This window comes from Phaseolus vulgaris, chromosome 11 (assembly GCF_000499845.2).
Source record: "Phaseolus vulgaris cultivar G19833 chromosome 11, P. vulgaris v2.0, whole genome shotgun sequence".
NCBI lineage: Eukaryota > Viridiplantae > Streptophyta > Magnoliopsida > Fabales > Fabaceae > Phaseolus > Phaseolus vulgaris.
In genome coordinates, this window is record NC_023749.2 from 46,749,606 (window position 1) to 46,763,583 (window position 13,978).

The window sequence follows — 13,978 nt, forward strand, 5'->3', positions numbered from 1 at the left end:
CCATCAGCACTATCACTTTCAACACAACATTGATTAAAAAATGAATAGCAACTTCCCAGTTCTCTCATTTCACTGCAGCAACTGGGATTTAACCTTTTCCTCTATTAGCTTATCATTAAAGACAAAACATTTCCAACACCCTCCTCTGTGCACTATTCCTCTACCTTTATGCTTACACAAGCACACAATTAACAAAACGGAGCCTGTGGTCCACACCCTTCTTTTCTGCCTTTCTGCTTCCTATAAACTCCCTCTTTTGCTCCAAAAAGTTCTGCCTCACCAACAACCTTACGTCCTCCTTCACCATTCACCACCCTTTTGCACAATGGAGGCCAGGACTGTGGAGAGGAAGAGATCACTGGTTGAGAGGGTGGAGGAGGAAGTGGAAAATGAAGTGGAAGAGGAGGATGAAAGTGGTGCTAGTCTCACAGAAGATGACAAAAAGAGAGGGCTTAGTAGCAATAGTGGTGGCGGGAGAAGAGGGTCAAGTGGAGGTGGTGGAGGGGTTTCTCCACCTTCCTGTCAAGCAGAGAGGTGTGGTGCTGATTTGACTGATGCAAAGAGGTACCATCGCCGCCATAAGGTGTGTGAGTTTCACTCCAAAGCTCCTGCTGTGGTGGTTGCAGGGCTGAGGCAGAGGTTTTGCCAGCAATGTAGCAGGTTTGTTCAATCAACACTCATTCATCTTCACCATTTTCTCTTGGGACAAAACTTGTATTTTCTATATCATTTTACCATACATGGTACCCTTGATCCTGCTTTCCTCTTATCTTAGTTTAGTTCATGAACTTTTGAAGATAACAATTATATACTTTTTGTACCAAAGGAATCACTACCACTAGCATCATCAAGGCTTTGAAACATGGATAGTTTCTAGCTTTCTTCAAACATAATTGTGACTGTATCCATCACATTTGTCCAAAAAATTTCAAAATGTTAATGATCAACAAAAAATTATGACTAGATGCAATTAAAAGCCTTTAAGGGTCTATTCACAAGTGAAAATAAGCCATGATCAATGTCTAAAAACTATGTTTTTCTTCACAGAAGTGTGAAACAGTTAAAAATTGAAGCTTTTCTCTTCCTATGGTGAGTGTGTGCAGGTTCCATGACCTGGCGGAGTTTGATGAGTCTAAGAGAAGCTGCCGGAGGCGGTTGGCCGGACACAACGAACGGCGCCGGAAAAGCAACCCTGAAGCTTGCAGTGATGGCAGCAAAGGCCATCACCACCCTAAGGAAACAACACACTGCAGGCTTGCTGATGAGAGGGGGAGAATTCAGATGAACCTACCAGGGAGTTCTGGCTACAAGTCTTTCAACATCAGATGAAGCAAAAATGTTCACCAAGCTCTCTCTCTTCTGTCACCCTCTGGTTTCTTACAAACCAAGTCATATAATAAAGACCACTTTGTTTGTTCACATGATCAAGAACCAAACTAAACAAAACCTCCAACATCCAAAGCTTGTGTCTATGCAATGCAAGCTAGTTTCCTGAGTTCCATGTTTTCTTATTTAGACAGTGCCTTTCGTTTCTGTTTTTCCTTACCATTGTTATCCTATTGAAGCACCATTTCATGGTGGTGAGATCTTATCTTCCATTGGATTAAAATAAAAAGCTTTTGCATCTTTTCGCTATTCATCTTTGTATTTCGATTCTTTCTTCTTATTCTCATTTTTCTTTCATATGCTAATAAACTAACCATTTAGTTCTACATTCTGTTTCAAACTTAAACTAATTACTCAAAAAGAACTAAATTCTTTTGTAAAGTAAATTAAGTTTATAAAATTTCATGCAAATAAAAAGTATCTCAACTTTATTTTAGTACATATATGTTATTCGAAATATAAATAAATGTCTACTGAGAAATAATATATCAGCAAATGCTTAAAAAAAAGTTATATGTCTGACTTTAGATAATATCAAATAAACATTCATTTAATAAATTAATATTTTAATTATCTTTAATTTATTTTTTAATTAAAAATATTATTATATTATTATAATGGGTTGTCTAGTATATGTATTTTACTTTTTAGTCTCAAACCAATCTTTTCCATAATTTTAATAGTTAAATTGGATAACTTTATATGAAGTTATTAAACCATGTAAGTAAAAATGTAAATTAATCTTGTTATATATGTTGTGAGAAATGGATTCTCGTGAGATTTTCATCTCAATTCTTCACTGTCAAAATATATTTATTCTATAATAAGGAGTTGAGACTTTTTACTGTACACATCCAAACCCATTTTATGTACAATTTAAAAAACATAGTAAATATATGAATATATTTCTGTAAATATAAATTCAAAATAAATATACACATATGAAGAAATTAATGAAAAATAAAATATAAATTATAAGCCATTCTCATTAATCTAACTTTTAGTTAGTACGTAGCAATAATTGCATTTTTGTCTAAGCTATCATATTTTGCTTCTCCCGCTCACAATAAAAATGCATAGAAAGAAAGAATTTAATGATCAATGATGTAGTTGGATAAAACCACTTGAAGTTAAAATTAGATGTATACATAAATGTAAAAACAATACATTTTTTTAAGATAGAATGTAAACTTATATAAATTAAAAAAACTAGATCTTATTAAGAAAAAATTTCATTTTTCTTTAATTTTTTCATAAGTTAAAATTAATTCATGAATTGCGAAATTATTTCATATAAATTTTCGATATTTTTAATTCCCTAAATTTTCATTTTAGCTTATGCATATAAGCCCAAATGGATGAACCAACAAAATGGCCATAAGTGAAATTTCCAAAAGGCTTTGTTCAAGTGCAATTTCTTCCTGTACCTCTGTGTAAGAGGTGAAATGACAATTTGTAATCTTTTTCATTTTCTTTATTGAGACCTATCTTCTCTTTGTTATGAATTCTAAAATTTTAAGCTCTAAAATTTGAAATACAATTTTATAATTCAAATTTAAAAATTTAAAATACAATTTTTTCATTTTAAAAACTAAAATTTTAAACTCTAAAATTTAAAATATAATTTTATTTAAAATTTTAAAATTCAAAAAATATTTTCTAAATTTGAAAATAATTTCAAAATATATTTTCTGAATTCAAAAACAATTTTAAATTCTAAAACTTATAGTACAATTTTTGTATTTTAAATTTTAAAATTTAGAAAGCATTTTTTAAGTTCAAAAATATATTTTTGTATTTTGAACTTTAGAATTTAGAAAATCTACAGATTATACTATTCGAAAATGAAAAAACGTATTATACAATTCAAAAATGAAAAAAACAGATTATACAATTTAAAAATGAAAACAAAAATCTTGCACCTCTAACCAAAGGGTGGTTTTGGAATCAAAAGATTTATAGAAGTATATAGTTGCAGGAAGAAACTATGATTTAAAAATGAAAAAAAAAATCTTGCACCTCTTACCAAAGGTTAGTTTTGGAATCAAAAGATTTATAGAAGTATATAGTTGCAGGAAGAAACTATGGAGGTGGAGGAAGAAATTGACTTGTTGAAGATGATAGAGATTAACCAAACTTGATTTCATTCATACCAATTATTTTGGTCAACACAATCGAAAACTACATCCTTTTAACATTGGTACATCAAACAACATGTTCTGAGACGGGTGATTTGTATGAAAACAGATGAAATATAACATACTGAATGCCTTGACATGCAATAACACCACAAGGGTATATCACCATTTATCCATATACACTACAAAGTATAAGCTACACTTTCAAGTTCTACTATTTAAGTTATGTGATCACTGCAATTTCACAACAACACAAGAGATATCATCTGAGCTTTTCCTGTTACGTGCTTCTTCAGTAAGGAGCTTTGCCGCAGACCGAGCATCCTTAACATCCCTTATTGCTTCAACTGCTTCTTGATTTGTCATTACCTTCAATAATTTTAATGAATATGATTAGTGCAGAAAATGCATGTATCTTGGTGTAAGACACATTCATTAGGTGTGTGTATTATTATGATTTCGTTCTTCAACATGAAGAAGAGAATCTTGTGTTGTTTATTGAATATTACCTTCCATAAACCATCACTGGCTAAGATAATAAACTCTGCATCATCGCCTATCATCTCCACAATCACATGTGGTTCTGAGCTCAAGTGTATCTTCAGGCTTTTGTCACCGAATGCCCTTGACACTGCCAACTGACCATCAACTCGTGGAACGTCCCCTGATTGAATCAGAAAACCAGTATCCTTAGCACTGAATTACTTGAATGAATGTTGGATTTTTCTAGGAAGGAGAACATTGAATTTCTAAGGACTAAAAGCTAACAATTTTTTACAGTTTGAGAATCTAAAAATATATCAAACCTTAATATCAAGGACATAAGAAAACACATTATTAAGAATCAAATGAGAACAGAAGTGAAACTAAACACAGATAAGGGGATGATATTGTACAACACTAAATTAAGATCAAGGTAAACTATCCAACATTTTAAAATGTCATACCTGGGAAGTTTGACACAAAACCACCTCTGTTTTTTATATCCTCACTTTCTACACTTGGTTCATGATCCACTGATAGTTGTTTGGCCTGGCCATTCTTGCACAAGACAGCCCTGGAATCCCCAATATTGGCCACTACTAACTTCTGACAGTTGATCAATATTGCTGTAACTGCAGTTGAACCTCCTCTACCCAATTCACCTGATTTGTCTAAAATAGTGGAATCAGTTATACTATATGCTCTCTTGACAGCCTCAGCAGGTTCTGTCCAGAAGTTAGGCTACATGAAGAAATGGGGGAAACAAGAGTTATAGACATGCATTATATTTGAAGAGTTTAATTTTTAACATTCACATTCTTCATGATGTTGTTAAGTAATTAGAAATTTAGAGTAATTATTACATACTACATGCTAATCTACAACAGGATGACAAACTCAAACTAAATCTAAACAAAGGTGTAGAGAAGGAAAAACATATGGAAAAAATGAACACTTCATATGACAGGAAAAACAAAATCTGTTTCTGTTTTCTTTAAACTATTGTTAGACAGTAATCAAACTCATTCAGCTTGCACTGACATTTTTCTTCTGAATTAAACTCTGAGGTCCAGCATATTTGCTTGAAAACAGTTTAGGTTTCACATCAAGCAGCTCAATAATTAAGTAACCACTAAAGATTATGAACCCGCATTTACCTCTTTCAAGATGGTATCAAACAAATGAGTTTTCAAGTAATCAGGTACACTTTGACCTGAGTGGCCATCGAATATTGCAAATAAGCCCAATTCATTGTTATCAACTTGCTTAAACTGAGCAACAACATAGTCTTCCATGGCATGACCTGCTCTTCCCTTTACCAAGTGAAAGCCATGAGTTATGTGCTTCTTCATCTTGCTCTTTCCTTTACCTGAATCAGAATCAGATGGGCCCAAAACTTTTTCCTGTAAGTAACATAATCAGGTCACAACACATTCACAACTGAAAAACTCAGAAAATTGAGTTATCAATCAAATAAGAATCAGGTCCGGGAAGAAATATCTAAGTGAAAACTTTTGAACTCATCTAACTCCAAGAAAGACAAGCATAGGCAACTTATCTAACCAAGTTTATTTCTTGAAGCTTTGTGTGATTGTTAAGTTCTAAGACACTACTCAGCTGTATTTCAAAAATTAATAGCTGAGAGTATGATTTCCCAAAGTTTTTTCAAAAGTAAATTTAGGTTTATGTATCTACACATATTCTTGTATCTTCTCAAATAAATAGCAAATCATTAATTATACTGTCATTTTAAATTTTCTGACCTTTGCACTTGTCAGACACAACCTCCATTTCTTTTTATTCCTCACCAAACTATAATAGTTTGCCCTCAAATGTATTTGTCTGTAAATCAACACCTAACTAGAACTATACAAAAAGACTGAACTGCATTTCCTAACTCATCAGGGACTATCTTGCTTTTAAACACATAGCATAGCATAAATCTGGTTGATTGATATTGCAGCTAGCTGGACTTAACAACTGGCACAGCTGAATCTAAAGGCAACCGTCCCATCATGAGGGCTACAACTGACTTTTCCCATTCCTCGTGTGTTCCATGTCAAAAACACAATGTTCAGCAACAGGGGTATTGAACCCGTGATTCACCCTCAACAGCATTTGATTCCAAAGTTGCAGGTGACCACATAAAATTTTATGATATTTTCTAGCCACTGTGACATGTAACCTCCCAACCATCTCCATTAACCAACCAACTTAACACCTAAAATATGATCATTCACACACAAAAGCACAATAGATTGTGCAAAGTGTCCGCAGAAAAATACTCTAAAATTTTGAATTTGTTATGCCATATAAACCTGCAATACAGTAATAAAACTAAAAAGCGAAAGTTACCCGCAATAAACTAATCTAATTATAAATGGATCCACCAAGAGATTTTGTAGGCCATTAAGTTCATTGGTTGTGGTGGCTGTGCAATAAAATTTCACGTAGATGTTGATAAAATTAAGGTTCGTTGATAAAGAATATTGGCTAGAAAAGGTCAGCGTCTTAAATGAATTCATCCTCAGTATCTTGAATAATTAGAGCCTGTTTAGAAAGATACTTCAACAGTTTTCGGGAGCTTCTCTGTTGAAAATATGGAGCCTTTTTCTAATTACAAAAAAGTTCTTCTAACTTTGTATCCTCATAGAATCTTAGTATTTGACTCTTTGCTAAAGGATACTTCAAGTTCATAAGAAAAAACTTATGATCACCCTTTACACAGGTTACATCACCAATATCACCAATCCACAATGAGCCAGTAGTAGTCATTTTCCCTTTAAGATGGCTTTAACCTTAAAATCTAAGCTATAGAAAGCACATTCCCTACAATTCAACTCTCAATGAATTATGACTCAAGGGTAAGATAGTTCTTCCATATAAATTAGGACTTTAGAACTAAAAGAGTAAAAGTAGAACCCAACACTAAATACTAGTAGAGAGAGTTTAACTCATCTTATTCAAAGTAAGATGTGACTTTAGATCCGAATTTAGAATCCAGAAAGGTAGAGAGTGAAAACTACATTCACAACCACAAATACATGAAATATAATTACAGGGTTTATCAAACACAAAAGCAATCCAGTGAACTGATGGACAAAGACAACACCGACAAAAATGAACAGAAACCAAATTGTTAGCGATTGTGATGAAACAAAGGGAAAAACAAGTGAGGAAAATCAAAAGAAAACATACCAGGTAGCAATTCGATTAAAGTATAGCAATGAAAGAGAGAATTAGGATAACAGGAAAGGTGAAAAAACAAAAGGGTACCTTCATCTTATGAAGGATTTCTTTGCCGGTCATAGTGAAGGATTTAAATAGAGATTTAAGATAAAAGTGAGAGTGGCCACGTAGAGGGTGTGTTGTTTTTTATGTATATTTTTTGTGTTAACGCAATGAGGGAGGGTAGGAAGAAGACAGAGAAGTGAAGAGGTGAAGAGGTGAAGATGCAGTGATGGAAGCGATCGAAGGGAAGAGAAAGAAAAAGGAGAGTGAGTTGTGTTATGCAAGTGATGATGTCGCGTTGACACGACTTTTTTCTACTTCCCAATACCATGCCGCGTACGTCGCAATTACAAATACGCGTTCAGCATACACGTGGCGTTTTCTCGTTGGCCATAACTTTCTCTACTTTTAAATTAATCATCCCTAATAAAGTACGTTATTTTCAGGTTATCGTGAATGGGGTATTTAGCTCAGAAAAGAAAGAAATGGAAAAATTGAAAAAAAAAGTATACATATATATATTTCCAGCTTAGTAGTATTTTAATATATGGAAAAAAGGGGATAGCATACGAAAGAATATTTGTGTTAGTCAATAATACCTTGATCAAATACTCGTTTATAATTTGGTTGTGGTAGTCTCCTTAGTAAAATTAGTATATTGTGACAAAAAAATAAAATAAAAATACCGTGTAAATATTTTTTTTATCCTTTTGTGTATTGTATATTATTTGTGTAATTAACCTAACGAGGTGAACTATTAAAAAAAAAAGTAGGAAAATCAAAATAAGGAAATGTTGTTAATTAATTTTGAATTTTTTTTGTGAAAGATGGTATTTAGACGATGATTAAGTTTCTGAAGCAATTTAATTATATCTTTTTCGTATCATGTATTTTATCATATGTAACTTGCTAACTCCTCTGAATCATTTGTATATGATATTTTTTTTATTGATTCCTATTATTGATATGACTTGTGATTCTTGCGTCTAATAGACTATGCTAAATGCAAGTTTGACCTAAGATAACTTATGGAAAGATATTAACTTAAGGGGATATACATTAGAAGTCAGAACAACTTTCTTTCTAAAACTAATGAATAAGAGGTTTTAGATTCTGAAGAGGAAATCCTTCCTCGTAAAGAAGAATTATTATTGGTCAAAGGCTTTCTGGGAACCAAGTAGTTGAACTAGAATAATTACAACATGAGAACATCTTCCACACAAGATGTAATAGTTTTAAAACACTTGTTCTATATTGTGGATAATGGTTCTAAATGTAATTGTTGTAGTACATGGTTGGTGGACAAGTTAAACTTGACTAATAAACCACACCTAAAACCTTACAAACCTGAGTGGATTAAAGATGATGATGGTATAATAGTCAAACATCAAGTAAATATACCCATCTCTGATGGAAACCGTCAAGCCACAATATCCACAAAATAATAAGGAGGATAAATACCTTGATCTTTGTTTAAAGACTTATTAGCATAAATGAGCTCAATTGGGCTTTTGTCTATCTTTCGTAGGTCCAATAAAGAGGACAATTCTAACATGAAGAAATATACATAGTAAATCAAACAAGACCTCTACACCATGAAAAAATACTAGAGCCTTGGTCAGAGGACTACAAAAAGACTGGAACTCAGTTGGCTTCAACATGACCAAGTCAATATCTTTTAGGGCCAGAATTTAGTTTAAATAATTGTATAAATTAGTTTAGGATTTTATTTAGATCATTGATAAGTGTCAGATTTTAGTAATACTTCATATTAAAATACAAACACTTATGGATATTAGTTGATAAATAATCATAAAATAACCCCTAATTTATGAATTTAAACTTTTTTACACATTTTGTGATTTTAATTTGAATAAGAACGATTTATTCCCAAATTTGTGTTAATTTCAAAATTCTGAGGAAGAATGGAGATGAAAGAGCAAAAAGAGAATATACAAAGCCAAAAAGGGAAAGCTGGAATGCACTAATACTCACCCAAGCTCGCCCAAACTCGTCCAAGTCAGATGCCCCAGAGCATCTCACCCTATCTCGCTCGGACGAGATCACTCCAGTGAGGTTGGACCTTTTTTTCGTGTAACTCACCCAAGCGAGCCTAATAACACTCAGGCAAGAAGTCATTTAGCCCAAGCCCAACTAGGTTAAATATGAGGTTTGAGGCACAACCCTAAACATCTAGTTGGGAGAATAGAAGGTGTTAGAAACCCTAGAGGAGGCAACCGTCAAGGAGAAATATTCTAGATCTTCTTTCTTACTCTAAATGCTTGTAACAACCAACATGTGTGGCTTGGGATTGAGAGTAATTTGTTCAATCTCTTATGTATTAAGGTGATATTTAAATATAATATTTTGTTCTTGATTGATGATTTGTATTATCATTTTGTTTGTAATGTTTGTTTCTATGATCCAAATCATTAGATTTGACTGAAAAGTACTTCTAAGTTTCTGACCCAAATGATAATGCTTAACATATTTGAATGTTAGGAATATATTTTAAATGTTAATTGCTATCAATGTCTAAACGTAATGACAAGAAGTTTTTATAAATATGCAAGGAATTGATATTTAGGAGACTTCTTAATAATTTTATATGCAAGGAATCGATATAAATAATTTTTATACGAGCATCAATACCAATCAAAGGATAGAATATTATGATGCTAATCAAAATACAAAAGAGTAAGAAGGTTGAACCCCAATCCCAATTTTCTCAATTGAATCAACTAACTTTATACTTTGTTTTTATTTAAATTTCATGCAAACTATTGTCAATATCAAATCAAATCAAATTATTAAGCATATTCTTATACTTAGTGGATGTTACTATTAGGATTTTAAACAATTGTTCCTTGTGGGTTCGATATCCGTCCTTAGGGACAAATTATTACTTCTGACTCGGTACACTTGTCGTAAAAAGAGTCACCAACCATGTATTGGGCCTAGGTTTAATTTTGGGTTTTGTATTTGGGCTAATATAAGAGTGAGTGCGTATAGTAATAGAGTGAGTGTGTATCGTAAAGTGACTCACCACATGGCATAGGAAGCACAAACGTTCACATGGGTCTTCCTCAACAGAGATGATCCCCACCAATTAAGAGGTGACATCTCTCAAATGAGAGGAAAACACTTGTGAATCTCTCATTTGAAAGGATCATGAGCATGGAACATATGATGCCACTTGTCACCTTGCCAATGGAGAGTTTTTAGGTTAAAATTATTATTTTAGACATCCAAGTCTCCTATAAATAGGAGTGCACCTTTCTTATACTTTTTTAATTTGGAATTAGTAATGAAATGCTACCCATTTTTTGCCATTCTACTTGTTCCTAAGTGTTAGAAATAAAGGCCTTAAACAAGAGGGGGTGAATTGTTTATGAAAGATTTTCACAAATATTGAAGGTAGATTGAAATACAATGAAGAATCAATCGATTAGAAATTAGTTCAGCCAATTAGAAAACTGTTTTTAGTTTGATTGCATAAAATCAACCTATTGTTCTTGCGAAACAATCGGTTGTTTATACCAGCAGTTTATAAAATCAAAGCTAAAGCAATTTTAAAGAGAGTAAGGATAGAGAGATTAACACAAAATGTTTATACTAGTTCACTCTTTACCAAGAGCTACATCCAATCCTCGGAAACCACTGAGAATTCATTAAGTAATCAAACCTTGATTACAAACAACACACCAAAGTGGTGATCTTGAACCCTTCAAGAACACACACCACTTTTGGCAAATAACACACAGTTTTCATAACAACCTCTGAAACTACACAACACCAAGTCACACAAAATTACAGTGATCAAGAAAGAAAGGAATAGAATACAAGTGGGTACAATCAAAGATTAAAGTACAGAGAATACAGAGAATCATATTCCACACTTGAAAATTATGCAAAGCACTTTTAAATCTTGAAAAATTGATTTTGATTAAACTCTCTTGCTTAGTTAAAGACCAAGAGCGTAAAACAACTTATTTAAACTCCAATCAGATGACCAAAGCATTTAATTCAAGAACCAAAAGCAGTTTGAATAATTTAAAACAAGTTGAAATAGCTTAACAAAATTTTGTTAAGGTTTTCAGAAAATCAATCGATTGAAATCATGAATCAACTGATTGAATTGGTTTACAGCAAATTCGAACAAAGTCAAGCTTTTCAAATCCTTTTCAAAATCCACTAAATGTAAAACAACCAGTTGAATTCTCACTTTCTTTAGAAAACATATATTTTTCAAAAGGATTAAGATTCATTTGACCAATCTAATGATATCATATGTTTTTTGTAATCCAATCTAATGCCTATCTTTAAGTATTTATTTTTAAGTTCCTAATCTTTTTATTACCTTTAATTTCTTGTTTTTCTTAATTTTTGGTTAATCTTTGTGTCTTGTCTCAACTCTAATATCTCTTAAGTTTTGCTTTCCAAATTTAGCTTTTGTCACTTTTATTGTTGACCTCTTGAAGTGGAATACAACTTCAAAAAGATTTTCTTTGTGAGAATTAAGCTAACTTCTAGGTAGCATTCTAACATAAGACAAAGGACTTTGCAATGAGTACTCACCTTTGGAGGACAAACAAGTAGAGACTTTGAGAGAAAACACTTGTGAGAGAAGAGAAGAAAAATTTTGAAGATTTTTTTAATTTTCTTTTGTGCTATTTAAAATTTTGTAATCAACCATTTGCTTATTTTAATCGCTTTATTTCTAAAACATTTTTAGACGATGGTGTGTCTTGAAGACTCACAAATGCCAATAAAAATAAAGTGTCAAATCAACTCAAGGCAAATATGATGAAAAAACCAAAGCTCTGATAACGACATGATGTGATTTAGGGTAAAAGACATGAAAGGAAACACAAGATATGGAAGGAAACCGAAATGAAAATGAAATAAAACAAGAATACCAACAGAGATAAAAGTGTAATGGAAAAATGAAGGGAAGAAAACTTATGGTGATGAAATGAGAGTGGACATGCCACTTAGAGTGTGGTTTCCTCCAAGATGAGTGTAGAGGTCTGCCACTTGAGAGCTCTCAACTCACTCAAGATAAACCATAATGCTTAGAGCTAACAAGCCTCACACAATTTGTGCAGAGTTTTCCTTCTATAAAATTGAACATGAAAATACATGGAGTAAGACACCCTATTTATAGGAGATGATGCCTTGGTAAACAAGAAGCAAGGGTAGGATGGGAAACACTAAAAAAGGGGGTAGCCTTAGGGTTTAACTAAGTCAAAACTGCACCCTAGGCTTGTCCTTCTAGAAACTAGGTCAAATTTCCTTCCTAAAGGGCTAAACACAAGCTAAAATGATAACTACACCCCCTATTATGCTATAAGCACCCATTCTAGCCTATCTTGTTATTTTGGACCCCCGAAGTGAGCCCAATTTATTTACATAACTTTTCTCTTGTGGAAAAGACCAGATGAAAGAACTTTTGATATTCTGGTTTATAGCTTCTTCTTCTTCTGTTGATGCTTTCTCGAGGCTTGGTGGGACCCGACTTTGTATACTGAGATGACTGACCTTTTTGTGAAGTGTTTGATGTGTCCTTAATCATCTGTTGGTTGCTTTGGTTTGTATCACATACCAGAGAAGACCTCCACATCATGAAAGAATATTAGAGCCTTGGTTAGAGGACTACAAGAAGATCAAAACTAACCTAGCTTCAGCAAGACCAAGTCAATATCTTTTAAGGTCAACCTTTAGTTTAAATAATTGTATAAATTAGTTTAGGATTTTAATTAGGCCTTGGTTTAATTTTGGACCTTGTATTTGAGTTAATAAAAGAGTGAATGTGTTTAGTAATAGAGTGAGTGTGTATTGTAAAGTGACTCACCACTTGGCATAGGAAGCATGGGTGTGGCATGAAAATCATGAACGTCCACATGGCTCTTCCTCAATAGAAATGATCCCCACCAATTAAGAGGTAACATTTGTCAACCTCTCATTTGAGAGGAATCTCTCAAATGAGAGGAAGACATTTGTCAACCTCTTATTTGAGAGGAATCTTTCAAATGAAAGGAAGACACTTGTCAACCTCTCATTTGAGAAAAGCATGAGCATGGAACATGTGATGTTACTTGTAACCTTGCTAATTAAGAGGTTTTAAGTTAAAATTCTTATTTTATACATCCAAGTTTCCCAATTTTTCCATTCTACTTGTTTCTAAGTTCTCCTAGGCTACTCTCCTTCAATACTTAACCTAGACTCTTTCTTAGTGAGTTTGTCTTACCTCTCACAAATTCCTAAATCCACTTCAAACCATTAAAACTCCTCTTAAGTTTATGATAATGCTTCCGCTCCTTAACTCTCCTTCATCTTCCATCCAAAGAAGAAATAAAAAAGATGACTACTAGAAGAAGAGCGTTTTTCATCAATCTCCATAGCCAATTACAATGAAAGTGTTTTATGTGACATTGTTCCTATGGAAATTAGGCATATCATACTTGGTAGGCCATGACAATATGATCATAGATCTATACATGATTGCTACACTAATAAAATAACTTTCACTCATTAATGAAGCAAAATAATTTTAATTTCTCTCACATCTCAACAAGGGAGGATAAAATAAAAATGAAGGTGAGAATTGAAAAAGAAAAGAATATAAAGGAAGAAGAGTTAAAACAAGCCAGAATTAAAAAAAAATACTTTGTATGTTGTCATTGAACATAAATTAGATATGAGGACATATCATATGTGTGCGAGTCAACCTTCAATCC

At 32.8% G+C, this 13,978-nt stretch overlaps 2 protein-coding genes across 3 annotated transcripts; one reads left to right on the forward strand and one right to left on the reverse strand.

The window, feature by feature from the left end:
• Nucleotides 1-201: 201 nt before the first annotated feature.
• LOC137830180 (squamosa promoter-binding-like protein 3) lies at nt 202-1,635 on the forward strand. Its single transcript, XM_068637359.1, has 2 exons — nt 202-660; nt 1,104-1,635. The coding sequence occupies exons 1-2, from the start codon at nt 326-328 to the stop codon at nt 1,327-1,329; spliced, it is 561 nt and encodes a 186-aa protein (XP_068493460.1). The 5' UTR covers nt 202-325; the 3' UTR covers nt 1,330-1,635.
• Nucleotides 1,636-3,513: 1,878 nt separating this feature from the next.
• LOC137816146 (probable protein phosphatase 2C 39) lies at nt 3,514-7,568 on the reverse strand. 2 transcript variants are annotated; one of them, XM_068619262.1, is made up of 5 exons: nt 7,284-7,568; nt 5,165-5,410; nt 4,472-4,748; nt 4,034-4,188; nt 3,514-3,893 (listed from the first exon to the last, which is right to left on the reverse strand). In XM_068619262.1, the coding sequence occupies exons 1-5, from the start codon at nt 7,314-7,316 to the stop codon at nt 3,756-3,758; spliced, it is 849 nt and encodes a 282-aa protein (XP_068475363.1). In that variant the 5' UTR covers nt 7,317-7,568; the 3' UTR covers nt 3,514-3,755. The 2 variants fall into 2 exon arrangements, with proteins under 2 accessions (XP_068475363.1, XP_068475427.1); XM_068619326.1 differs by having other exon boundaries at nt 7,206-7,561.
• Nucleotides 7,569-13,978: the final 6,410 nt, after the last annotated feature.